This window comes from Dipteris shenzhenensis, chromosome 13 (genome assembly GCF_047967505.1).
Source record: "Dipteris shenzhenensis isolate YYH24624 ecotype China chromosome 13, Dip_SZ_1.0, whole genome shotgun sequence".
In the NCBI taxonomy this organism is placed as follows: domain Eukaryota; kingdom Viridiplantae; phylum Streptophyta; class Polypodiopsida; order Gleicheniales; family Dipteridaceae; genus Dipteris; species Dipteris shenzhenensis.
Genome location: NC_141608.1, coordinates 29,902,812 through 29,929,966, shown reverse-complemented (window position 1 = coordinate 29,929,966; position 27,155 = coordinate 29,902,812). Strand labels below are relative to the sequence as shown.

The 27,155-nt window shown below is 43.9% G+C and overlaps 1 protein-coding gene across 1 annotated transcript in view; it reads left to right on the top strand.

The window, feature by feature from the left end:
* Nucleotides 1-27,155, top strand: part of DIS1 (Actin-like ATPase superfamily protein) — a 51,596-nt gene that overhangs the window by 3,982 nt on the left and 20,459 nt on the right. Inside the window, exons 4-9 of the mRNA XM_087383923.1 lie at nt 2,050-2,196; nt 11,439-11,531; nt 12,290-12,409; nt 13,468-13,578; nt 13,713-13,838; nt 14,024-14,122. Coding sequence (XP_087240049.1) covers nt 2,050-2,196; nt 11,439-11,531; nt 12,290-12,409; nt 13,468-13,578; nt 13,713-13,838; nt 14,024-14,122 — 696 coding nt within the window. The remainder of the gene's footprint in view (nt 1-2,049; nt 2,197-11,438; nt 11,532-12,289; nt 12,410-13,467; nt 13,579-13,712; nt 13,839-14,023; nt 14,123-27,155) is intronic.

Genomic DNA, 27,155 nt, shown 5'->3' with positions numbered 1-27,155 from the left:
CAGGCTGAGTTTGGGTCATCTCCATTACAGCTAGATGCTGCATTTCAGTATTTGTACCGAGTCAGAGAGTATGGGGATTACTCTCCCAGACGTAGCAGGCTGCCATGGCTAGCATTGTCTTCCAATGACACTCTCAGCAGGAGGTTACCAGAGATGCTGGTATGCACGCACAAAGAGATGGTTTGAGGGATTGGGGCTCCACATGGACAGACTCCCTCCCTTCCAGTACAGTATGGATGCTCCGTTTTCTCCCCTCCTATCACACGACGTTAACTAGGTAATCCGTAGGATCTCTTACAGCTACACACATTCTGGACCTGGTTGGGAACGAGCGAACTCTCAGTGAAGCTTAGCTTTTACAGAGATCATTGTTTACATATCACAGGGGAGGGTTCATTGACCCACCAGGGTACACGTAGATCCACTTATCCCACTCACTGAGGATCTCTATTGGGCAGTTCCAGCTTTCTTCACATAGACTTCGTATCAAGAGCGGCAGAGTAGAGCGCCTACCCAGGGAAAGGCGCTTATGCACATTATGTGACATGCAGGAGGTTGAGACGGAGGAGCGCTTCATTTTCAGGTGTCCCGTTTACTATGTGATCCAAGGGCATTTCTATTGCCTCTTCAGAGATAGCTATAGGGTTTTGTCCCAATTCCTCTCCAATCCAAATCAAAGATGTTTGGCAGGCTTCATTCATGAGGTGGTCAGGCACCGCGAGAGGATACTTCGATCACGGAGATAGGAGCAGACCTCTTCCATGGCAGACTCCTCTCAGAGCTGTATCACGGAGTTCTTTCAGCCATATCACCTGGATTCTCCCAATACGAGACCTCGACATGATCGAGACCCAGAGCTAGTGACTCGACAGCTCAGACAGAGGATGGATGCACAAATTACACTTGGGGATATCCCCTCCATGTGTCGCGTTGGAGCCCGGCCGACGGGTTTATGTAGCCCTTGTTAGGCATAGAGCTATGACCAAGAGACATCACAGGACCACACCCTTGAGTGGTCGACAGCACTCTATTGTTGATTTCATACTTCCAGTGCCTCATCCACCCCTGATGTCTTGATGTCTTGATGATGATGATGATGATGATGATGATGTGACTGATATGTAGTCGACCACCGACATGACTATGTTGTACTTAGTACTACCATTCTGCATTGGTGTGGATGCTTGTTTAGTAGCTCCACCCTCACAACTCGCTTGTACCAGGATTTTCACATTCTCATAGACCCATCTGTCTTCCGAAGACTTTAATAAACTTTCTTTCTTTCTTTCTCTCTCTCCAAGAGAAAGCATATTCAGCAACATAACTAAAAGCACACAAATTCTGGTGGACCTTCATTGAGTTATCATGTGAGTTAAGCTCAGTTAAAACTATTCTACTGTGCCAGCAAATGTTGCTGCCTCCTTCCTTAATCCCTTCTAATGAAGGTTCACAGGTTGAACATGAGAATCCTACAATAACACACATGCATGTTGCATAGTGTGACAACCTTTTTTTACTATACGTGCTCTCACCGAATGCACTACAGCCAAATCTGCACAATTTCAAGGACAACATTTCTTTCTGACAGGGACTTGTGAGGGCCAACTTTCTAGTGGTTTTTGGAAGCGCAAATGGATTTCAAGCTACTTTTAATTCATTTTTACTGTTTTTTTTTTCAGAAACAATGCGTTCCAGCTAGCTTGACTGGGCATGCACGTAATAATTGGAGATGATTTGATGTGACTTAGTTATGTGCATTCTTTGCTGATGGTCTGATGTTTTTCTTAGATCAAATGCATATGTAAGTATTGAATCAACCCACACCTTTTGAAAACCCTGAGGGGCAGCTTAAGCCCTAATGTGAATGAGATCACAAGTGCTGTCTTGCTTAATATGTTGTATGCTTCATTTAAAGTATTGTGTGCAAGGTAGTGTTCAGTTTGCCTCCATTTTCATTTTTGGCGCAGTTTCTACATAAATATCATGTATTGACTAGTGCAATACTTTCTAAGGATCGTTTTGCTTATCTTATTCACGTGTTTCCTGCAGTGTGAGATGACAGGGGTTGTCTTGGATGCTGGGGATGGTGTTACACACGTCGTTCCTGTAGCTGATGGCTATGTCATGGGCAGCTGCATAAAGTCAATTCCCATAGCAGGGCGTGATCTTACTTCATTTGTTCAACAATTGATGCGTGTAAGGCTTCTATAAACGAGATGTGAAAGCAGCAGGGAGGCATGAAAATTAGTAGCTATGCATAAGACAGCATCTGGATCAGATTGTAAAATCTTGTCTCAGTTAATAAGCCAGCCTGGTTGGTTGACTTGAAATAGCTTGGAGGGGAAAAACCATACTAGAAGAACATTCATTAAAATTCACGGACAAAATGTTTTGTACGATAAAATCTACTCTGTTGCTAAAAAGCATTATGAGAAGCCTATCCATGCAACGTGAGTGGAATAGATACATCAACAAATCACATGTCAAGCCATGGATCTACACAAAATCATGCCCATCTTTTCAAATTACAGCAAAGGCATAAACCACTCCAATTTTACGACTAGCAAGCGTATGCAAATCTGAAATTTAGCTTGCAGAAATGTGTCTTGTCATCTCCTGCAAAGGCTTGTCACACTCCTAGCTCTTTTAGGTACAACTGATGGGGTGGCCCTTTGGCACAGCTCGCCCTTTCTTCTGTCAAGTTTGCATCTAAGGAGCATCTAAGAAAGACCACCCTTTAACCTGTCATCACTACTCACATGGCTTTATGGATAAAGTTCAACTGCTGTTGAGTCATGGGCTGATTCTGGTTTTATTTTTACTCTTTTCTTTTGATGTGCTGTGATTCTTTAAAAAAAAAAAAAATCTAAATTTGTATGATTGGACTTATTCTAGTCTTACAAAGGTATATATCTTTTCTTTTGATGTGCCCTACAATGTACAACTAACATCGTCTCACAAACCATATTTGGATCGGGGTTATTCCCCTTACTCACTTCTATAGTTGAAACAGCCATAAAGGTTACATATGGCTCACCAGCTTTGCCTGTACTAGCTACTAGGTGTGGAAGTGTGGATGCGAATTGAGAGAGAGATGTTGGCATGCAAAAGACTCATCACATCATGCACCTTATTGAGAGTATGCTAACTACGATCTTTATTCTGGGTTGGCGTGGGCAAGCACTGATGAGCATACAATGAAGGCTCCCTCAATGAAGGTGTTAGATAAGAAAATCCCACTGAAGGGTATCCCGCAGTGGAAGACTGATAGGATTTACACTTGGAAGTGTTTCACTACATAATCAAACTTCTTAATTTGTGTGTACTTCACAACCGTAGATGTGTTTGCAGACCAGTAAATAGACAGTGCATCCAAGACAAGTAAATAGACCAGTAAATAGGTGGTCTAACCATATTTTTGCTTAGATGCTCGTTTGGGAGAGACTAAAATGAAATCATCTAGTGTTCACAAGCAGTTGTAGCTTGAATGAAGAGAATGTGGACTACTTTTTGATTAGCTTTCTCCTTTAGTGCTAGCCTTTGTCACGGCTGAGTCTGCCCTTCACTTCCGGATTGCCGACAGAAACTCAGTACGAAGACCTTTGTATAAGTGGATGCTCAAGTATATGTGGGTGTGTGGATTTGCATGTGTGAGAGCATATGTTTATACTATGGTCTACACCCACTTTTGGGCGCTGATGATGTAAGTAGGGATGTCATAGTAGCTAGACCTTGCTATGCGTGATGGATTTATAGTTTCAACCTTATGAATGACTATCATGAGATTGAAACTGCATTATGTGTCGTGTTTTAGGAGGATGAGTTTGGGCATGTTCTTGGATTCGTCTAGATATAGTGCATCAAAGACAAATATAGAAGCAACAATGATATATTTCCGTCCATCCACAAAGTGGACACAATACAAGAGAGATGCGAAGTCCCACCAAACCGTGGTCCTCCGATTTTACCACCAAAAGTTTTTCTACTATGTGCCTGTCACCTCTAGATCTCTGAGCCCGTGTGCTCCTCTAAGCTTATGTAGACTCTCTGTCCAGTGATCCCTTCCACTACTGCCCGAGTAGTCAGCCTAGGTGGGCAGCCCTTGCTGAGCTAAGTCTGCAGCTCCTCAGCTTTGTTCACCTCCTAGGAATAGGCCCAACTCTTGCTGCTCTTGCTGCTGCTCCTGATCTCTTCTGAGGCTGCTGTAGTGATGCAAAGTGAGGCCTAATGGCCCTCCTTATATAGGTGTCAAGTGCCCTAAAAAATCAGCCGACCCCCTAGGTCAAATTGGCCGACCCAGTCAGCCATAATTGCTGACCTGGGTGGCCCACAAAACCAAGCATTGGCAGGCCCTGCCTAGCCACATGGCAGACTGTAGTGAACCGGCCCTTGGCTGACGAGATCTAATCAGAGATTGCGGGTGAGGAGGTTGCTGTGAAGAAGGTGGGAGAGAGAAGGCGGATGAATGCAATGTGGTAGAGAGAATGCTACGTGAGATTCACAATAAAAGGGTGATACCCTTTCATTAATGTCCCTTGAGATCACTCAAGTTCCATCTTCTCCATCTTCCCATTTACACCTACCCTTATCCTATGACCCATGCACCTACCATTCAATGCACTCTAATGCACCCTTCCCTTTCCTATTGCCCCTAGGACCTAGACACACGTGTGCACATCTTTATTACTAATTATTGGCCAATGTTACATAGTTTGGCGGTACTATTTACACGGCTTGATCGATCATAAATACAAACATATAACCGCACCATCAAATTGGCGCCTAACAATAATAAGGTTCTAATGAGTATTAATTAACTAAATAATCATTTCTCTTGTCATGACACTTCCTCTTGCTTGAATGAGCAGAAGTCCTCTTCTGGATTATTGCTTGTCTCTTCCTCTTACTTGCACTTTCTCTTGTTACTTTTGCAATTGCATCGCCTCTTTATAATCTGCGAGTATCTGTGGAAAATTTGTAAAGAACTCTTCTTCCATCCATTGTGCATCACTAGCTGGCTGGTTTTTAAACTTCAGCAAGCACATATATCTCCTTTCCACGAGTACTCTTCTCTTTATGGTGCACAATCTATTCCGGAGTAAGAACTTCAGTCCCATCTTCAAGTTCAGGTTCTTCTTGATGCTGAGTATCCAAAAGCGCAGAAATATTGCCATGGTATCTCTTCAAATTGCTCACATGAAAGATATTCTTCATATGCCAGTGGGCTGGTAATTTCAGCTCATATGCTTTGGATCCTTCTTTTGGATATAAAGCTGCTGAAATCTGAAATGGACCATAAAACTTCGGTGCTAACTTGACATGTTTTGTACTTCCTCTCACTGACTTGATTCTTCTTTTATCAATCTGTAGTAAAACCCAATCATCCTCCTTGTAATAAACTTCTTTTCTTTTCTTATTTGCTGCCTTGGATTGTTGAACTTGGGCCTTCTTAATATGTTCCTTTACCTGCTCAATAACCTGTGACATATCCTCAGCAAACTGGTCAGTAGCAAAAATTCGCTCCCCCAAGTGTGTTATTGGAGTGGGTAAACATTGCCCAGGCTTTCTTGGTGGAAGTATGTACAGTGTTATTATAAGCAAACTCTAACATGGGTAAGAATTCTGGCCACCTTCTAGGTTGGTTATGGACATAAGCTCGAAGTAAAGTAATTATGGTTTGATTGGCATTCTCACTTTGTCCATCTCCTTGAGGATGGAAGGCTGTAGTAAATTTCAGTTTGGTTCCGAGATTCTCTTATAGGGCTGTCCAAAAGTTGCTAATGAAACAGTCATCATTATCGGATACAATAGATTTTGGTAACCCATGTAACCTAAAGATTTCCCTAATGAATAACCTTGCTGTTTCAGGACCAGACAACTCCTTTTTACAGGGAATAAAATGAGCATGTTTACTCAGCCTATCTATAACAGTGAAAATTTGCTCAAACTGACCAACCTTGGGGAAACCTGACACAAAATCCATTGTAATGTGTTCCCACCTTTCATAGGGATTAGGCAAAGGCTACAAAAGACCAGTAGTCTTACTTGTGTCAGATTTAATGCGTTGACATGAAACTTCTTTGCAAAGTTTAGGCCAATGGAAGTACCTCTTAATATTATCAATGGAATGCCTCTATGTCCAGAATATGGACTCGCATGTAACTCACTCATGACTAGATATCGAAATGTTTTGGGTACACATATGGCACATCCGAACAGTAACTATTCATCCACGATGGAATAAGCCTCTAAACCCCCAATCTCATTGTAATGTGTTCCCACCTTTCAGAGGGATTAGGCAAAGGTTGCAAAAGACCAGTAGTCTTACTTGTGTCAGATTTAATGCATTGACATGAAACTTCTTTGCAAAGTTTAGGCCAATGGAAGTACCTCTTAATATTATCAATGGTCCCTCTAATGCCTCTATGTCCAGAATATGGACTCGCATGTAACTCACTCATGACTAGATATCGAAATGTTTTGGGTACACATATGGCACGTCCCAACAGTAAGTATTCATCCACGATGGAATAAGCCTCTAAACCCCCAACCTCATTACGTTGAATCTTCCCGTAAATTTCAGCAAAGTCCTCACTCCTAATGATTTCTCCTTAATCAGAGAAATGTGATTAACTTGGGGCCGTCTACTAAAAGCTTGAGCTACTAAATTTTCCTTTCCTGGATGATATTCAATATTTGGTTGTCCAAAGGATTGAATATGTTCAGCCCATTTGATTTGCCTTGAAGAAACAATGGGTTGAGAAAACAAGTGCTTGATACTTTGATGGTCAGTCTTAATCTTGAAAGCAGAACCATATAGATAATGCTTCCATAACTTCAAAGCGTGAATGACTGCCAGTAACTCCTTCTCATACGTGATATATTTCAATTCAGTCCCTTGAAGTTTTCTACTCTCATAAGCAATGGGATGCCCTCCTTGCATCAACACTGCCCCAATCGGGGTACCCCTTGCATCCGTACATACATTAAAGAACTCTTTGTCCATGTCTGGAAGTGTTAACACTGGTGCAGTGACCAATGTTCTTTTAAGCTCCTCAAAAGCTACTTCGTGAAGCTCTCCCCACTCATACAAGGAATGCTTTTCCAACAAATCTGTAAGTGGAGAAGCAAGATGTGCAAAATTCTTAATGAATCTGCGATAATAACTACACATCCCTAGGAAGGATCTCAGCTTATGTATATCTTTAGGTATTGGCCATTCAATTATGGCCTTGACCTTTTTAGGGTCAACTTGAATGCCCTCAGCAGACACAATGTGTCCCAAATACTTATTTCTGTCTTGAAAAACTCTTCCTGGTATCTAGGAACAATCGATCCTTCCTTAGGAGCTCCATTATCTTAGCAAGGTGATCCTTATGCTCTTCCTCAGTTTGGCTGAAAACTAAAATGTTGTCAAAGAAGACTATGACAAATTTTTCCAAGTAGGGTCGCAAAACCCTTCTCATCAGCCTACTAAAAGTGGTTGGAGCATTAGTTAGGCTAAAAGGCATGACCAAAAACTCATAATGTCCAGTGAGAGTGCAAAAAGCAGTCTTACGTTCATCTCCAGCTTTCATTTGAAGTTGATGATAACTAGATTCAAATCCAATTTGCTAAAAACTTTAGCACCTCTAAGCATATTCAATAAATCATCCACTCTTGGGATCGGATACCGGTTCTTAATCGTAAGTTTATTCAAAGCACGGTAATCTATACACATACGATATGATCCATCCTTCTTCTTCACCAATAATACATGTGCCTTTTTGAAATCCAAAAGAAGAATGGCGAGAGGCTGTGACTCTTCCTTGGACCAATCCATTGCCTCCCCAAAAGTGAAGATATTATCTAGGATGCTACGTTCCTGGACAAAACTGGTTTGCGTCTCGTGTATGATGTTTGGTAAGTGGGGTCTTAGACACATGCTCAAGACCTTGGCCAAGAACTTGTAAACCGTGTGAAGAAGGGTGATCGGCCTCCATTGACAAATATCTGACCTATCTCCCCCCTTCGAAATGAAGCAAATCTAACCTCTGCTCAAGGGAATGTGAAAGGGCTCCAGAGTTGAAGATCTCCTGATAGGCCAACTTGAGTGGGGTGGAGATATACTCCTAAAAGCACCGAAAGGAGCTCGGAGTTAGGCCATCCTCTTCGGGCATCTCTGAGCAAGAAGAGCCTGTAGGGTCTCCCAAAGCTCCTCATTAATAAAGGGCGCCTCCAAATGTTTGCTAAGACTCTGCATGACAAAGTTGAGGGAACCTGCGTGACAAAGTTGGTGGGCAAAGCCTCCTTCGATTGAAAGAGCTGGCCGTCGAAGGTTGTGTTCATCTTGAGGATCTCTTGAGGGTGTGTGTGCATATGTCCCTGTGAGTCCTTGAGTCCCTAGAGTTGGATCCCTGCAGACTGTGGTCCTGTGATCTGAAAAAACTGTCTTGTCATCTTGTCGCCTTGCTGGACCCATTTGGCTTGGGAAGAGTGATAAGAGAACTTTGCTCTGTGGAGTCCAGCTCCAAGCTTTGTCTACTTGCTTCACCCTTCGGTCTGCGACTCTCCTTCAGCCGAAGTTGAATCCCTGAAATAGCAGATCGGGGTTTAAACATTTGTCTGAACTTTGCCGTGAGCCGTGCCCTTGTGGCTCTGATCTGCCGGGTTTGATTGTGGAAGTGCTGATTTGTGCTGCCTCACTGTGGCGGGGTCGTAGGAAACGAGCATTCGCAAAAGAGGTTATAGATCTTCTGGGCTTCGGTCATTGGGATTTCGTTCACTCGGTAGTAGATGTCCTTGCTCGTTTTTAGACCTATGATCAAGTCATTTTTGCTCTTGGGATTGTGGAGTGACTCGAGTGTGGACGGTGCGTTGAGCAATGACGTCTTGTGGTTCACAGCTACTTCTTAGACCTTCGCTTGGTCGAGATGCAACTTGATGGCTCGTCTCCATGCATGCTTCGTTTCGTGTTGACGTGATGACGTCTCATTGAGCTCCGCCTCTTTCTCCTTGCGTTGCTTCACGGAATGTTGGATGGCGGGTCCTTGGTGGAGATGGCGATCCTCAACGGCTACATTGATTGGCTCCTCCTTTGGGACCACCCTTGCCCATTCCTATTTGTGCAGCTTTGCTATCCTTTTCTTTTCGGCCTCATAGATGTCCTTTTATTGTTGGAACCAAGCCACATACCTTACCTTTACGGCCTCCTGTTTTTTTGTCTCCTGCTTGGCTTGTGCTTTGGCCTCCTCCTCGGCTTGCCTTCTTGTTGCTTTGGCTTCTTGGTTTTCAGCTTCGGTTGCCGCATGCTCCTTTGTTGCTACGGCCCTTTGTCCTTCGGCCTCACTGGTCCCTTGTGTTTGCTTGTGTTACTCGTTTGTCGGTAGCTTGTTTGTCCCTTCTTTGGCTATGTGGGTCTCTTTTTGTGCTCCTCTGCTTGACGCTCTTTGGTCCTCTTGGTTTCGTCGGCTACTTGGCCACCCTCTGCTTCAGCCCTTTGTTTTTGTTGACACCCTTGCTCCTTCGTTTTCACACGTGGTTGTTTTTTGAGGAGTCACGAGATTTGATGATCTTGGCGTTGTTGAGGCCGATGTGCTCGTGCCTCTTGCACCGCCTTGTCCTCTGTTGTTGCCATCCTCCTTCGTCTTAAGCTTCTCGAGGTCTTGGGGCTGGGTGAGCTTGGACCGCATTTAACTTTGCTTTTGAGACTGGGACATTTTCGCACTGAGCTACCATAATTTTGACTCATGTCTTCAGCTCGATGCTTTCTTTGTCGTCTGTTCATTGTGCGTTTGTGCGTCCTTCGCCTACGTCTGTCTTCTTCAGTTCTGGGGATTCAATTGTTTGACTTCCTCTCGAAGGACACCACTTCCCTCTTTGCCTCATTGGCCTCATGAATTGCCATGACCCTTTGCTCAATGGCCTTGGCCTTTGCGGCCCACTAGATCTTCAGGTCCTTCTCGAATGAGATGTAGGTGGCTCGTAGTGTTTCATCCTCTTCTCCCAACCTCCTAACACATTATATTACAAGCTTGTTGAAGCTTCAAGGCATAATCATTGCAGTAGTGATCCATGTCACCTGTTTGTAATTAGCGTTGAGCTGAGGGGGTGGCCTCATGAATTGCCATGACCCTTTGCTCAATGGCCTTGGCCGTTTTGACCCACTAGATCTTCAAGTCCTTGAATGAGATGTAGGTGGCTCGTAGTGCTTCATCCTCTTCTCCCAACCTCCTACCACATTATATTACAAGCTCGTTGAACCTTCAAGGCATCATTGCAATAGTGATCCATGTCGACCTGGTTGTATTGAGCTGAGGGGGTGGTGTCATCGGCACTTCATAAGGGAACCAATCGTACTCGGCTGTCGTCATGGGTCTGGCTTTGGGCTTGGGGCATGACTGTTCATTCCAAGGTGTGAGAAGTGTTATTTGTCTTGTTCATTTTGAGTTGTGAGGAGTGTTAGTTGTCTTGTTCTCTGATTCTATGTGAGTGTTCATTCCTAGTTGTGAGAAGTGTTAGTTGTCTTGTTCTCTGATTTTCCAACTGAGCTCAGCTGAAATGAGATTGGAAGACTGAAGTACGTGGGGATGTCAACATGACACCCTAAAACCCTTAGCATGAGCCTAGGGTGAGTCAAGACTGACTGTAGCACTAACCCAATGACTAATTGTGGTTAGGAGGAAAAGTGCCCCTAACCCGCCTAACTAACTACACTGGTACACTGCCTTAAATGTTAGAATATTTCCAACACATGGAGTGTTTTTTATCTGTCTATTCTGCTGCTCATTCCTGCTTGAGTTATTCTTGTGCATACATCATCTACAAACATACTGGATCCACCTGGGGAAAGCCTTTGCTGCTGCAAGGTTGGGCATTGAGACAGCTAGCCATGCTTCTCTAACAAATGACATTCCTATTTGCATTCTTTCAAGAGATTTAGTTGTTCCTTAATTTCCTCGTTCTCTCACCTAAGAACAACAGATTCACCTTCATTTTTAGTTTTGATTCTCTCCTCCTCCTAGCATACCATTGTACCATTCACGGCTACAGCTATAGCCTTCATCTTCTTGATCCTTGGCCAGTTTCTCTAACATAAGAGCAGCCAAAGGTTCAACCACTTGTAGGACATCTATATCCATTTTCTACTGCATTAATTTTCTCCAACTTAACTAAGTTTGTTCGTTAGGGTTGCAGCTCAAAGAGTATTTTTTGCATTTCATCTTTAGTTCCAGAGTAATCATTGCATTGCACCGTCGATGCACAAGCTAATGTGTCCAACCCTCTGCAATTTTTCAATTGTAGCATGCATTTTGAGGCATAGAAGTGGCTGATGCTTTCATCAATGCTTTTCCCAATTAATTCACAATTTCTAGATTTTTTACTTGATGAAGCAATTTATTTGAATGTGTTGAGTTTTATAAGCTCATTAATGAAGCAAGTAATATCATGTCTGGCAGGATCGTGGTGAACCTGTACCAATAGAAGATTCTCTCGACATAGCGAGGAGAGTGAAAGAAGCTTATTGTTATACATGTGCTGACATTGTCAAGGTATTTGAACTTAAAAACTGTTGTGCAATATAATATAATGCATGATTGGATTTCGTTAGGACAGAAGGAAATTGTGGTAGAGGAACTCAATGCAGAGGGATTGAAGGGCTGCATAGTTAAAGGAGTCGTGATTTCTAGGAAACAATGACCTCTCCCTCCCCCCGGTCCCATTTTCTAGTCCTTGATTCCCACCTTAAAGTGACCAGAGGCCCAATTTTCCCATTTGTAACACTCTCTGCCCCCATTCAACTCCAGTTGTCCCCACCCCCTCGATCTCTCTTTTCTATCTCTTCTCAGGCTTTTTAGGTATGTAACATTCATAATTTCAGTGTTGAATATGAACAATTGGAATTTTATTCAGCTCTTTGAGATCTCTTTTTCTCTCAAAGTTCAAGGCCTCAAACATCCCTGCTAGTTTACCCTCGTCTCTCTACAAAGAGGAATGAAAATGATGCTCCATACGATGGCACTATGTATCCCCATTTTGAGAGGTTGCTATTTCTAAAACGTTACAAGTGTTGATAGGTTCTGAGTATCTCCATTTTGCTTCCAGCAACTACGTTTTCTGTCTTTTCAAGTTGAACCCATCTGGTGGTTCTGTTTTCTCACCGAGCATTTTACTTGTTTCTCTTCTGCTTTATTTTAGTCATTTAGTTATTTATGGTTATGATGTACTATATGCTATGCATTGTAGGAGTTTTTACCCCCATTCTTTTGAAGTGATCCAGGGAACATCCTGTGTCTTGACTCTGTTTCAGGAATATGGCAAGCATGACAAAGAACCTGCCAAGTACATTAAACAGTGGTCTGGAGTGAACACCAAAACAGGTTCTCCATATGTGTGTGATGTTGGCTACGAGCGCTTTTTAGCTCCTGAGGTTTGAGATTGTATTTGACAAGCAAACAGTTTTGTGCTTCTGGTTTTGTTAGTCCTTTTGTCTTCTTTGGATTGTTATGTTGTTGCAGATTTAATGCTGTCATCCATCTTAAACATAAGCGATGGAATGACAAATCTGATTGTTGCAGCATTAAGTAAGACTTAGGAGATAGATACGCACATATTAAGGAAGCTATAAAAAAGAAGCAAACTTAGCCCATTTTTTTGTTTTTCCATTAGCTATCACCGTGGCAAAAATTGTTGGTTCTTGCTGTTACATCACGTCCTTAATTGTTAAATGCCCAGTAAATTTTAGAGGACCTATTTGACACAGTCGTTGTAAGATGATCTCAGCTTGCAAAGAGCTTACCCAGTCCATGCTTGAGCATGTAACTCAAAATACTATAAACTGTAAGTTCTTGGCAGAGATGATGGACACAGACCCCTTTAATACATGTGATTGCAGCCCTCAATGTCTTAGCGAGTCTTCAGAGTTGAAGCATGTGGTGTCTGTCAAGGCACGCGGGATTGATGGCATGTTCTGTACTGCTGTTTCCATGTGCACACAACATCAGTATAGAACCGGAGAAGCCCTTTGTGCATGAATGGCTGCAAAGGCTTTTAATCTTATGCTTGAGCATGATCTCCTCTGGACATTTATAAAATATTTTGCCATTTCTTTGTGTTCCGATAAGACTACGAGATGTTTTTGGATCATGAATAATATATTGCTATGTGCAATCCAGTTATGGACATGAAAGTCTCTTGTCAGAAGTTTTTCAGCCTTTGCATCTCATAACTAAATTGCCTTGAACGGTGGACCTTTACATGAAAGCTAGCCGTGTCAGATTTCTGCATCTTTAGATTTACGTGATATGTCCTACAAATTGGCTGCCTCTTGTGTATCTGAAATTAATCAATTAGTTGGGTACAGAATATCTGCAGCAGGCTGCTTTTAAGTTTGTTTAATGAAGATGTTTGTTTTGAGGGGAAGAATGGAAAACTGGGACGAATTGCATGAGTGAGGTTCAAATTCTGAGGGATTCTCGTGTTTGACAGGTATTTTTCTCTCCAGAAATTTATAGCAGTGATTTTACAACTCCCTTACCTGAGGTGGTTGATCGGTGCATACAGTCAGCACCCATTGACACTAGACGAGCTTTGTACAAGGTCTCTTAGCACCTTTAATACAGATAGTTTTCATGATAGACTTGAAGGATAAAGATTCGATTTTTAAAAGAAAATTGTTGCTGCAAGTACACATGAAGTCTGGGAAATCACTATCTTGTTACTTTGTTTAATAGAATATTGTTCTTTCTGGAGGCTCTACAATGTTCAAAGACTTTCAAAGAAGATTGCAGCGAGACTTGAAAAAAATAGTGGATGCTCGAGTGTCTGCATCAGCAGCTAGACATGGTGGAGACATGAAAGTAATATAGCTGACCTTTTTCTATGATGCTGTAGACAGTTGTGATAGGTGTCCTGTTCCCTTGTTTCAAGCCTAATGCTGCTTTTAAGAAAATAGTTTTCCTGCTCTAAATTGAATTTTATTGAGCCTGTAAACTTGATGAAGTATTTATCATGTCATATTGATTGTTTAAGCTATTTATTCCAGGCACAAGCTGTGGATGTAAATGTTGTTAGTCATCCCATCCAACGGTTTGCTGTTTGGTTTGGAGGGTCTGTTCTGGCCTCCACTCCTGAGTTTTATATGGTGAGTTCCCGCCTTCTTGGCTTTTACGTATTTTGGTTTATGAAGGACTGTGATGGTGCTATTTCTACCTTTCAAGCTATGTGGAAAAAAAATGTTTTTCCCCATTGAGGGTGCAAAGAGGGGGGGGGGGGACAAGAGAGGGGTGAAAATAGAGGTGGGAAGGGCATTATTAATTTAAGGAAGGGGCAGCATTGATGGTGGAGCAAGAAAGTGTTCAGATGCGAAAAGAAATTGTGTCTGTGCCTCTTGCTTTTTGCTGCCTCAGTCACCTTCTGCCGATCTCCCTCTCCCTGCACCCCCCCCCTCGCCCCCCCCCCCCCCCCCCGGTGCCAGTCTTTTCTCCTCCTTCACTGTCTCCGTTCCCCACCTCTCCTCTTCTTTGCCAAAGCAGCAACTTCTTAGCTATTGCCCTCCCGCTTGAGCTGCATGGGGTCACTGAGGGTTCTCCCCGCCCCGCTGCAACACTTACATACATACAAACTGAGACACACGCGCACGCACACATTTTTGGGGGGGGGGGGGCTGTGAAAAAACACACTTTTTTGGGGGTAAAAACATATACCTAGATGAATCCAGAAACATTCCCAAACTCATCCTCTAAAAACACAACATAGTCATAAGATTGAAAACCATAAACTCCATCACGCATAGGAGGGACTAGCTACTATGACATCACCACTGATGTCATCAGCGCCTAACAGTGGGTGTAGACCATAGTATAAAAGTATGCTCTCACACATACAAATCCACACACCCACACATACTTGAGCATCCATTTATACAAGTCTTTGTACAGAGTTTCTGTCGGCACTCCGGAGGTGAAGGGCAAACTCAGCCATGACGAAGGCTAGCACTAAAGGAGAAGGCTAATCAAAAGGTAGTCCAAGTCTCTTCATTCGAGCTACAACTGCTTGTGAAGTCTAAACGATTTCATTTTAGTCTCTCCAAAATGAGCATCTAAATCTTAATCTAGCTGATAGGGCAACGCACCATTTAAGATAGAAAGAATTATCGCAATATCAGCAGGCCGCAACTTGGACGAAAACTTCACAACGTGAAATTTGCATGTCTGCTAATACGGTAGAAGCATATACTTAGATGAATCCAAGAACATTCTTAAACTCATCCTCTAAAAACACAACATAGTGTAGTTTCAATCTCACGATAGTCACTCATAAGATTGAAAACCATAAACTTCATCACGCATAGCAGGGACTAGCTACTATGACATCCCCACTGACATCATCAACGCCCAACAGTGGGTGTAGACCATAGTATAAAAGTATGCTTTCACACATACAAATCCACACATCCACACATACTTGAGCATCCATTTATACAAAGTCTTTGTACTGAGTTTCTGTCGGCACTCCGGAGGTGAAGGGCAAACTCAGCCATGATGAAGGCTAGTACTAAAGGAGAAGGCTAATCAAGAGGTAGTCCAAATCTCTTCATTCAAGCTACAACTGCTTGTGAATTCTAAACGATTTCATTTTAGTCTCTCCCAAACGAGCATCTAAATCTAAATCTAGCTGATAGGGCAACACACCATTTAAGATTGAAAGAATTATCGCAATACCAGCAGGCCGTAACTTGGACGAAAACTTCACAACGTGAAATTTGCATGTCCGCTAATACGGTAGAAGCATATACCTAGATGAATCCAAGAACATTCTCAAACTCATCCTCTAAAAACACAACATAGTGCAGTTTCAATCTCACGATAGTCACTCATAAGATTGAAAACCATAAACTCCATCACGCATAGCAGAGACTAGCTACTATGACATCCCCACTGACGCCATCAACGCCCAACAGTGGGTGTAGACCATAGTATAAAAGTATGCTCTCACACATACAAATGCACACACCCACACATATTTGAGCATCCATTTATACAAAGTCTTTGTACTGAGTTTCTGTCGGCACTCCGGAGGTGAAGGGCAAACTCAGCCATGACGAAGGCTAGCACTAAAGGAGAAGGCTAATCAAAAGGTAGTTCAAATCTCTTCATTTGAGCTACAACTGCTTGTGAAGTCTGAACGATTTCATTTTAGTCTCTCCCAAACGAGTATCTAAATCTAAATCTAGGTGATAGGGCAACACATCATTTAAGATAGAAAGAATTATCGCAATACCAACAGCCCGCAACTTGGACAAATACTTCACAATGTGAAATTTGCATGTCCGCTAATACGGCAGAAGCATATACCTAGATGAATCCAAGAACATTCTCAAACTCATTCTCTAAAAACACATCATAGTGCAGTTTTAATCTCACGATAGTCACTCATAAGATTGAAAACCATAAACTCCATCACACATAGTAGGGACTAGCTACTATGACATTCCCACTGATGCCATCAGCGCCCAACATAGTATAAAAGTATGCTCTCACACATACAAATCCACACACCCACACATACTTGAGCATCCATTTATACAAAGTCTTTGTATTATTTAAAAAAAAACATACAAAGTATGTTTTTTTTTTTGAAAAAACATACTTTATTTTAGTGTAATGAACACACACGCATAGAGACACAAACACCTTTTTTTTTTGGGTGAAATCTTTGATTGATTATATTACATGAATAGCAATCTCAAAACAAGGTGCTACAATTACATCAACTGAAAATTTCAGTATATGTCAAAAAGACCTCATGATCTATGCAGCGGGTCTGTAAGCAATCAAAGAAAGATTGCTACAGAGAATGCTGAAAAAGCCAAACAGAGAGAAAGTAGGATCACCAAAGACTTTAGAATTCCTACATGTGCATAAAGTCCATAATGCCCAGTAGAAAACCCAAGATGAAACTACGGTCTGGATGGATGAAACCCAAATAGCCAGAAGAACTTCCCAAACGGAACATATGGGAATCTCGCGTGTAGGCGCTGTCGAAGCAGATTAAAAAACTCACGAGAGCACAGACAGCGCCAAAACAAGTGAGGCATAGTCTCTGAAGAAGTGAGAGAGAGAGAGAGAGAGAGAGAGAGAGAGAGAGAGAGAGAGCTTATTAAAGTCTTCGGAAGACTGATGGGTCTATGAGACTGTGAAAAACTTCGTACAAACGAGTTGTGGTGATGAAGCTACTAAACGAGCATCCACATTAATGCAAAATGCAAAAAATGCAAAATGGTAGTACTAAGTCTTAAGTACAATATAGTCATGTCGGTGGTCGACTATATATCATCATCATCATCAAGACATCAGGGTGGATGAGGCAATGGAGGCATGAAATCGACGATAGAGTGCTGTTGGCCACTCACGGGTGCGGCCCTAGTACATCTCCTGGTCATAGCTCTGCGCCTAACAAGGGCTACAGTGACCCTTGTTGGTTGGGCTCCGACTCTAAACAGGGAGGGGATGTCCCCAAGTGTAATTTGTGTGTCAACCCTCTATCTGAGCTGTTGGGTCACTGGCTTTGGGTCACGGTCATGTCGAGGCCTTGTCTCGTGGGGGTCCATGTGATCTACTGAAAAAACTCCGTGATATAGCTTTGAGAGGGATCAGCCAAGGAAAAAGTCTGCTCCTGTCCCTGCGCTCGAAGTATCCTTTTGCGGTGTTTGAGTACCTCATGAATGAAGCTTGCCTAACATCTTTGGTCTAGGTAGGAGAGGAATCTGGCCAAAACCCCATAGCTATCTCTGAAGAGGCAGTAGAAATGCCCTTGGATCTCATAGTAAATAGGACACCTGAAGATGAAGTGCTCCTCTGTCTCAACCTCCTGCATGTCACATAATGTGCATCACATGTCACATAATGTGCATCAATATAGATCTTCAATGAGTGGGGTAAGTAGATCTGTGTGTATCTTGGGGGGTCAATAAAACCCTCCTCTGTGATATGTAAGCAATTATCTCTGTAGAAGCTTCACTGGGAGTTCACTCTGTCCCAACTAGGCCCGGGATGTGTGTAGCTGTAAGAGATCCTCACGGATAACCTTGTTGACCTCGTGTGATAGGAGGGGAGAATACAGAGCGTCCATGCTATACTGGAAGGGAGAAAGTCTATCCATGTGGAGCCCCAGTCGCTCAAACCATCTCTGTGTGTGTACATACGAGCATCTCTGGTCCCTTCTTGCTGAAAGTGCCATAGAAGAGGACAGTGCTAGCCATGGTAGCCTGCTACGTCCAGAGGTGTAATTCCCATACTCCCTGACTCGGTACAGAACGTGATGACCTGAAATGTAGAGAGATAATTTGATATGACATGATTCTGTTAAAGTCCGTGTGAGACCCTTCAGAATCTATGAGACTGGCAATTATAGTGATCCTATACATCCATTGAAAGTAGATATTACAAAACTTGCTATGTAGCGAGTACTTGTCGAGCTAGCTCTATGTGCTAGCCCTAGTACCTTGTTGCCGTGTTCTGAACTTCTTTTAAGTAGCTCCCTACTTTTTTGGCTGGTTGCTCTAGTAGATTTTTCAAATGTCCCCATAACCTTCTTTGATTTGTGCGTAGGCTCTAACATTTTAGGGGTATATGTTGCTCATTTTCTATCTCCCTTGTGGGGCAATTCTTCTCTAGGGATTTTGGGTCTTGCCCACCTACCCCTCTCCACCTCTAGATCATGTGGACTTGTTTCGATTTTGCAGATTAGATGTCTTTTAGATATTGCCGTCTTCCATGAGGTATCTCTAAATCCCAGATATCTATCCTCGTGGCAGCTCTTTTCTTTGCCCATGTGGCATCTCTCAATCCTTGCTAATACACCTCTCCGATGTCTTCTTCTTTTGGGGTTCACAGGTGGGGAGGAGACCTTGATTATCCCAACAACCCCCTCACCAAGCCACCATGGGGCAACACACACACGTTGATGTATCTCCGTTAGCTCCCATTGAGAAGCATTATAGAACAAGTTGGAGACTTACTCGACCATAGGTCTTTGAACTTGCATCTCTTGCTCTTGCTCCTCCATGTCTAGTCTTGTGTAAGCTTACCATCCTGGTAGATAGGTACAATTCTGGTAGTACCAAAGGTCAATGGAACCACCATTCAGGATCACGAACCCACCAACGTCTAGGCACAAATATGATCCACTTGTTCTTCTTAGAATCTATCGATCCTACCAAGCACCACACTCCCAAGGTCTGTTTAACCTGTCTTCACTCAAGCAATATGTGCAACCAAGTCCTTCACCTGAACAATGAGATCCCAGTGGCTGATTCACATAGATCTCCATAGCCAAGTGCCTTTCTAGAAATCCTGGGCCATGACTCTAGATCAGTTGTCAACTAAGTAATCCTCCACGAACAATATACTCTTTTGACATGTAGATGTATCAAGCTTTGACGACTCACCCATATGCCTATTAGGAAGGCTTTCATGCTCCACTCCCTCAACACCTGAGAAACAGAAAGCAAAGACTTTGCCCATGGCATGCTACTGAGTCTAAATGTATGCTATTGAGGCCTAGGAGGAGGATGCGGAACAAGGGTGATAATAGTTTGGCAGAGGAGGAGTTGGAGGTGACGGAGAGGGATGAGAGGGTGGACATGAGACTGGATGTATGCTACTGAGGCCTAGAAGGAGGATGGGTGACAAGGGTGATCACAGTAGGCAAAGGAGGAGGTGGAGGTGACGGAGAGGGATGAGAGAGTGGACAGGCACGTCGGTCTATTGGCAGAGAGGAGGGGGAAGCAATAGCAAAGAGGGGGCAAGCAATATAGTTGACATAAGGGGAGTGGGGGGAGGCAGAAGGTCGAGGAATGGGGTGGTAGAATGGGGGGTATTGTTAAGCCAGGCAATCTCCAACTCTAGAGGACAGGATAATCAAAGGCCAAATTGGCACAAAGGTCAGATAAAACACAGGTAAAAGACCACAGGTGAATATCTGTCAGGACGAAAATCAAAGCCAAAATACTCTGTTAAAACCTCGTCAAAACAGGCACCAGAAGAGCCGAGAATCGGAGGCCAAAATTGGCGAAAATCTGGCTGACCAAAAACTGGCCGACCAGACTGACCAGGTTGGCCAAAATCCGGCCGACCAGACTGGCCAGGTCGGCCGACCAGCTGGCCGACCAGCTGGTTGACCGACTGGCCCTTCCCTACTTAAAGGGGGGGGGCTAGGTGCTCACTCACCACTTCTACTCCTGAGGTCCCTGCACACCCTGAGCTCCTGCCTCCTAGCTGCCTCCTCTCTGCCTCTCCTTCCTCCTAGCTGCTCTATCTTCTCCTCTTGATCTGCCCCAACTTATATGATACGAATACATGCATGTGATTTGTCGGTATCAAATGTGATTGAACCAATGCCATGAATAGTAGCGACATAGTTATTGCCACAATGGATTCCCCCTGTTGCCGGTTGGCGAGAAATGAAGAGATCATGATGAGGGGTCATATGATGAGTGGCTCCACTATCCACAATCCAAGGGGTCAATCTTCTTTCCGTTCATCAACTTTGCCTTCTTGGTCGCGCGGTGCTATTTACAAAGATGCATGTCGAAATCATAGATGAGACATCGGGACTCCTTTTAGCTCGGGGCGAAGCCCAACCTCATGGTCTGTACCTCATAACACAATTTCTTGAGACTCCCTCCAATACCGGCTCTGAGTTTCATCGGCTTCATGGTCTTGCTACCCTGAAAGATCCAACTGACACAGAATGATTATGGCATTATCGTCTGGGACATTTGTCCTACGACTCTTTATATGAAATGTCTCGGGATCATCTGGTTGATGGCCTACCTAAATTATCACGAGCCAAAGATATTTGCCGTCCATGCCAATTAGGCAAACAAAGCCGAACTCCTTTTCCTTCTCATTCCACTTCTCGAGCCAGTGAGATGTTGTGTCTAATCCACCTCGATATTAGTGGCAAATCTCCTGTTCCTTCATTGAATGGCTCACAATATTTCTTCTTAATTGTGGATGATTACTCTCGATATCAATGGGTGTTCTTCATGAAAGAGAAATCTGACACTTTTTCCTTCTTTGCTACTTGGGCTTCATTGGTCATGAATCAAACGGGAAAGCCTATTGGGATTGCTCATAGTGATAATGGTGGTGAATTCATTTCCCATGAATTCACTCACTTCTTTCACGAGCGTGGTATCCAACGCCATCTTACATCTCCCAATTCGCCCTCCCAAAATGCTCGTGTCGAACGGAGACAGCGCACAGTCATGAACATGGCATGTTCCATGCTTTTTGTAGCCGAGTTGCCTCAATGTCTCTGGCTAGAAGCTGTGAATACTTCTGTCTATCTCCTTAATCGTTGCCCTGCCCTACTCAGCCCATCCCGAACATGACGCCTTTTGAGGCCTTCTATGGCTACCAACCCTCTATTTCTCATATCCACATCTTTGGATGCCGCGCGTACACTCATACTCCCAATGATACTCGCGGTAAACCAGAACCTCGTGTTGAACTTCTACTTCTCGTTGGCTACTCAGCAGAAGCCAAAGGTTATCGCTTATTTGATCCTCGCACAAAGAAAGTTTTGGTTCGCCGTGATGTGGTCTTCGATGAAAGAGATGTTCTAAAAAATTCCTCTATTCTCCCTGCTGATGACGTACCTACTCCCGTTCCCTCCGAAATCTCTTTCTAGTGGTATCTTTGTTTCTCAACAGAAATATGCTCTTCAACTCCTTGATCAGATAATTCCCCATGAGCCTAAGCTAGCTGCCACTCCCTTGGATCCCACAGTCAAGCTCTCAAAAGACTTGGAATCTCCTCCCTTTGATTAACATCTCTATCGTCAAGTTGTTGGCAAGCTGATCTGGCTCATTCATACTCGTCCGGATCTTTCTTACTCAGTTTCCATTCTCAATCAGTACTTTAATGAACCCAAGCACACTCATTGGCATGCATGTATTTGTATCTTGCGGTTCATTCGTGGTACTTACTCTTATGGTTTACATTTCAGACCAGGACTAACACTACAAGGATACACTGATTCCGACTGGGCTGGCGACCCGAACAATCGCCGTTCTCATGGCGGCTACATTTTCTCGTTCGGCTCGGCACCCGTTTCTTGGTCCAGTCGTAAACAAGAAACTGTTGCTGGATCTTCTACTGAGGCTGAATACTGGGCCTTGTATGATTGTACCACAGAGGCCATATATCTCCGGCAGTTTCTGGCAGAGCTACACTTTCCTTGTACTGAACCAACAATCCTCTACGTCGACAACAAAAGTGCCATCGCTCTCGCCAGCAATCCCATTTTTTCCAACCGCACCAAACATGTTGGCGTACACTTTCATTTTACTCGCGAGCAAGTGGAATTGGGTACTATTCGATTGGTATATGTTCGAGCTGCCGATAATCATGCTGACATTCTTACCAAGCCGGTTGACCGACCTACTCTTGAGCATCTCAGCCCACAGCTTGGGATTGGTGTACCGCCTCCTTCTTAGTAGTATTTGTGTACTTGTGCCTAAGGAAGTGAACAAATCCCCTGCGAGGGCACTCCTTAAAGTACCTCTTTTTTATACTTTTGGATTGTACCATCACTACTGGGCATTTAGTGAAGATGAAAACCTACTTTGAGGCATCTCCATCTAAATGAAAACCCTCTTGTAGTTTTATAATTTAAAAAAAAAAAAAGGGCTGATGAAGAAGATAGATCACAAAAAAGGCTGATGAAGAAGATAGATCACCCCTAGAACAACTCTTTGCTTCTCCCTTCTACATTGGACATTGAGAGGGGGTGTTAAGCCAGGCAATCTCCAACTCTAGAGGACAGGATAATCAAAGGCCAAACTGGCACAAAGGTCAGATAAAATACAGGTAAAAGGCCATAGGTGAATCTCTGTCAGGACGAAAATCAAAGCCAAAATACTCTGTTAAAACCTTGTCCAAATAGGCACCAGAAGAGCCGAGAATCGGAGGCCAAAACTGGCCAAAATCTGGCCAACCAAAAACTGGCCGACCAGACTGACCAGGTTGGCCAAAATCTGGCCGACCAGACTGGCTAGGTCGGCCAGATCTGGGCTGACCCGCTGGCCGACCAGCTGGTTGACCGACTGACCCTTCCCTACTTAAAGGGGGGGGGGGGGGGCTAGGTGCTCACTCACCACTTCTGCTCCTGAGGTCCTCGCACACCCTGAGCTCTTGCCTCCTTCTTGCCTCCTGGCTGCCTCCTCTTTGCCTCTCCTTCCTGCCTCCTGGCTGCTCCATCTTCTCCTCCAGATCTGCCCCATCTTCTCCTCCAGATCTGCCCCAACTTCTTCTCTAGATCTGCCCCAACTTCTGCTCCTACTTCTGCTCCAGATCTGCCCCAACTTTTGCTCCAGAACTGCCCCAACTTCTGCTCCAAATCAGCCACAACTTCTTCTCCATCTACTGTTTTTTTGCTCCAGATCTGCAGCAAACCTTGCATCAGTTTGCTGTCCCAGATCTGGTTCAGTTCCAACTTGTGGAGCTAGTGCAGAAGTCCACTACAGTTGGCTGCCCTGGAGGACTGATGTTTGCTCCCTCCAAAGCTTCTCTCTGATACCTTCTCTTGTATTGAGTTCCTTCGGTGATATATATTTCTTCTTCAGCTATCATTAGTCTTCAGTGCTGTTTTATTTGTCTCCAAGAACTTTCTTTAGATGGAAGCGAAGGTTGTGGCAGTGGCTAGGGTGGCGTCTAGGAATGTAGGATTGAGGAGGAAGTGGTATCTAGCATCGGCCGTGAAACCGCTCGAAATTGTGTCGGCGGGACCTCTCTTATATCTTGAGGCATGACCTCTTGTAGAGATTGAAGAACTCCCTCTCTAGAGAAACCGGTCGCTTGTGATGAGGCACCTCTAGTTAACCTCTTTGAGGAGATGCCTTTGGCTAAGGTCCCATTCTTGCTTATTGCCACATGCAAGCTTGTCTCTTGATTCTTTGATTTGTGGTTGCCAAATTTCTTGCCCTCCAAATCTTCTCGAAGCAGCGACCCAAGGGATTTGAGTTTGAGGCGGCTGTGGCTCTTGTTTTTTTTGTTTTTTGGGGGGGCATCCCTTGCCCTCCTTTTGATGGTTTGAAGTGCCTTGGGGGCGAGACCAACTCGCGAAGCATGGGCATGCTTTGGGAAGATGGTGCAATTTATGATTGCTTAGGTGGTTTGAAGCCTCCACCTTCTATCTGAAGATACCTTGTCATGAGGGCGTGAATTTTAGCACATGCATTTTGGCTTGCATGTGGGCTAGACCCCAAGAAATAAAGCGGGCAGGGCCTTGGGTTGCAAAGTGTGCAAGGTTCCCCTAGGGAATTGTCCTTTGGGGGTGAATTGGGGGCTTAGGCTCAAGAGGGGGCAAAGGACCTTATAAGTTTAAGTTGGTCATTGGTTGGTCTTTAAAATTGCCTCACTAGAGGGGCAATGGGGGCAAATGACAAGGGGGATGCCACATGGATTTACGTCACACGATTTAAAGTACAAATGTGTACTCTTTCTAGTGGATGGGCAAGTTGGGATCCCACTTGTGATCCTTTTTTTCACGATTGGGGGCTACTATTTGGTTAAAAAAGAGAATTCATTTCTCCGCTCAAAGCAAAAAGAGAAAGCATACAGGAGTTTTCTCCACTGTCCAGGACTGCCACTACTGTAGTCTCTCACCCTATAGGCAACAAACCCCCTCAAACATTAGTCTATTTCCCACAAGAGAAATTGCATCTTAACACAGTAAACACTATGGCAGTCACACTTGTACCATCTCTCTCTGGGCTGCAGGGATTCTGTTTATCTCAAGCATGGATACCCGACCCCTATCTATTCAGCCACGACGCTGTACCCACCTACCTAGCAACCACTACCTGTATCTACACTATCTCCTAGGGAGACCAAAGCATAATCTCTATTGAAAGTGTCCTCCATCAAGCATAGCAGAAAAGCATTGAGTTCAGTTCCAAAAGGCTTATACTAAGCCTAGAATTGTTGCTAGCAACCGTCACACAATCCTCCACAGCCCCAAGTGTGCACTTAGTCAATCACCTGTTCAGAACAAAGATAAAGCATGGGCACACAGCGAGCATCCATTGACAATGCTTTACACTCTAATAGGCCTCAGTAAACACAACTCACAGCAAGGAGCAATCACAATAAGGCATGGTGAACTCTTAACCAGCCCGGAGCTCAAACCAAGCTCATTCACAAGCTAATGCATACGCACCCGGCGAGCATTCTATTCACACTGCCACACAGCAGCTGCCCATGCATCTTTGGCTCACTTGCCCATGCATGCAGCCCAAGGCAACTGCAAACAGCCCATACAAGTTGTACGAGATCAACACCAACCCATACAAACGTCTGTACACATTGTACGGTTGAGTCGTACTCCACAACCTGAGCAGCCCACAGCAATAGTTCCGCACTGGAATCTCATACTATGTACCAATCCGTACGTGAGCCGTACGTCATATGGCTGTTCTATACATAGTCGTACGGCTCTATCCGTACAGACACAAAAGGAATTATTGGTCCAACCAAGGGTTCCGTACTGCAATTGGGAGTTCGCACGTGTGGGTTTTAGAGAAAACAAGATTCCCAACAATTACAAAAAGACAAGACGGGGGGCAAACATTGACAATAGATGGAACATTTTGAGTTGAAGGACATCTTGCTTGTGATTTGAAAACACTCAAGTGCTTGCATGGTTATGACACAGTGGCAAATGCAACATTCACATGCCTATATTCTACATGTGTTCTCAATGGGAAGCAAAAGGCACGATTACAATGTGATAGGTAGCCAATTGGGCACTATTGATAGCTATGGAAAATTGTGTGGCCAAGTGTGGTTACTAGTAACAGTTTGCAAGCTTCTTGGATTAGGAATGGAGACCTACTGCCAGGATTGGGAACAATAGAGGCTATTCAGGGTATGTGGATGCCTAATGGGCAGTGTTGCAAAGAAACGTTTCTAGAATTTAACATGGGTTTTTTGTCTAGAAATGCCTATATAATATGTATTTTATTCAAGATATATACATATATTACAAGTAGAGGTGTAGAGGCAAGTAGAGGTTGGAGAGGCAAGTAAAGGTTGGAGAGGATAGAGGAGAGGCTGGGGTAGAGGAGAGGATGGAGAGGTAGGAGAGAGTAGAGGTGTAAAAGTTTTGGTGCAAAAACCACGCAGAAATGTCCCATCACATCATGTTTTGTGCCCAGATGTTTCGCCCTAGTTGTCGTGTTTTGCACGTTTGTAGAAAGCAGAAACGTTTCTTCGTGTTTCGGTGCCCTGGAACACGTTTTCTTGTCACACTGCTAATGGGATGTGGAATGCTGAAGATGCAAGAAAGAATGTATCTTTGTGTATCCTAGAATTCAGGGCCTTCAACTCAATTAAAGAAATACCGAAAGGGGCGCCAAGGTTTAAGGTCAATCTGTGTCTTTATCTTGGTGTAGGGGCACTCTAGTTCCTAATAGGCTAGTCATATATTTGCTGAAATTTTGTTGTAACATTGTTGGCTGGGTGTTAGTTCTACGGCCCTTTAATTTATTGAAAGGCCGTTTCATGGTTCCGTTGCCGGGACCTCACCATCTTTTTTAAGGAGGTGAGCCCATGGTTGTCTCGGTGCAAGTATTGCTTGCTGTAATTGAATTGCAGCAAGGAGAATTCAGCAAGGATGTCACACAGTGACAAGGATTGGGATATGGGACAACAATCCTCTCAAGATGGGCAATCTTTATTTTGAGGGAGCTTCTATTGATGATGATCAGAATCCCAATAGGCAACCATATGGACCTATGCCATTGAATGTACAGCCATCAGTTATGCCAAATGGACAGGGTGCTCGTTCCCAACAGTTTACTTATCGTCCTGATGTTGATTTGCACAGCCAAGGCAATGGTTTTCAGCATGCAAATCAGGGTCAAGTCATTCTAGGATATTTTGGTGGTGGTTTTGTATTTCAAGCAATGGCTGGCCATGTTGGGAATGGTCTAGGAATGCTTGGAAATCACCCTGTTGGTTTTCAGCCTAGAATGCGAGGTATGCAAGAGATGATGCCCGGGGGTATGCAGCTTGGCATGCAAAGCGGAAACAATGGCATGCAGCCAGGAGTGCAAAATGGAATGCATGGCACTATGGGAGCTCCTGTAGGCATGCTTGCTATGC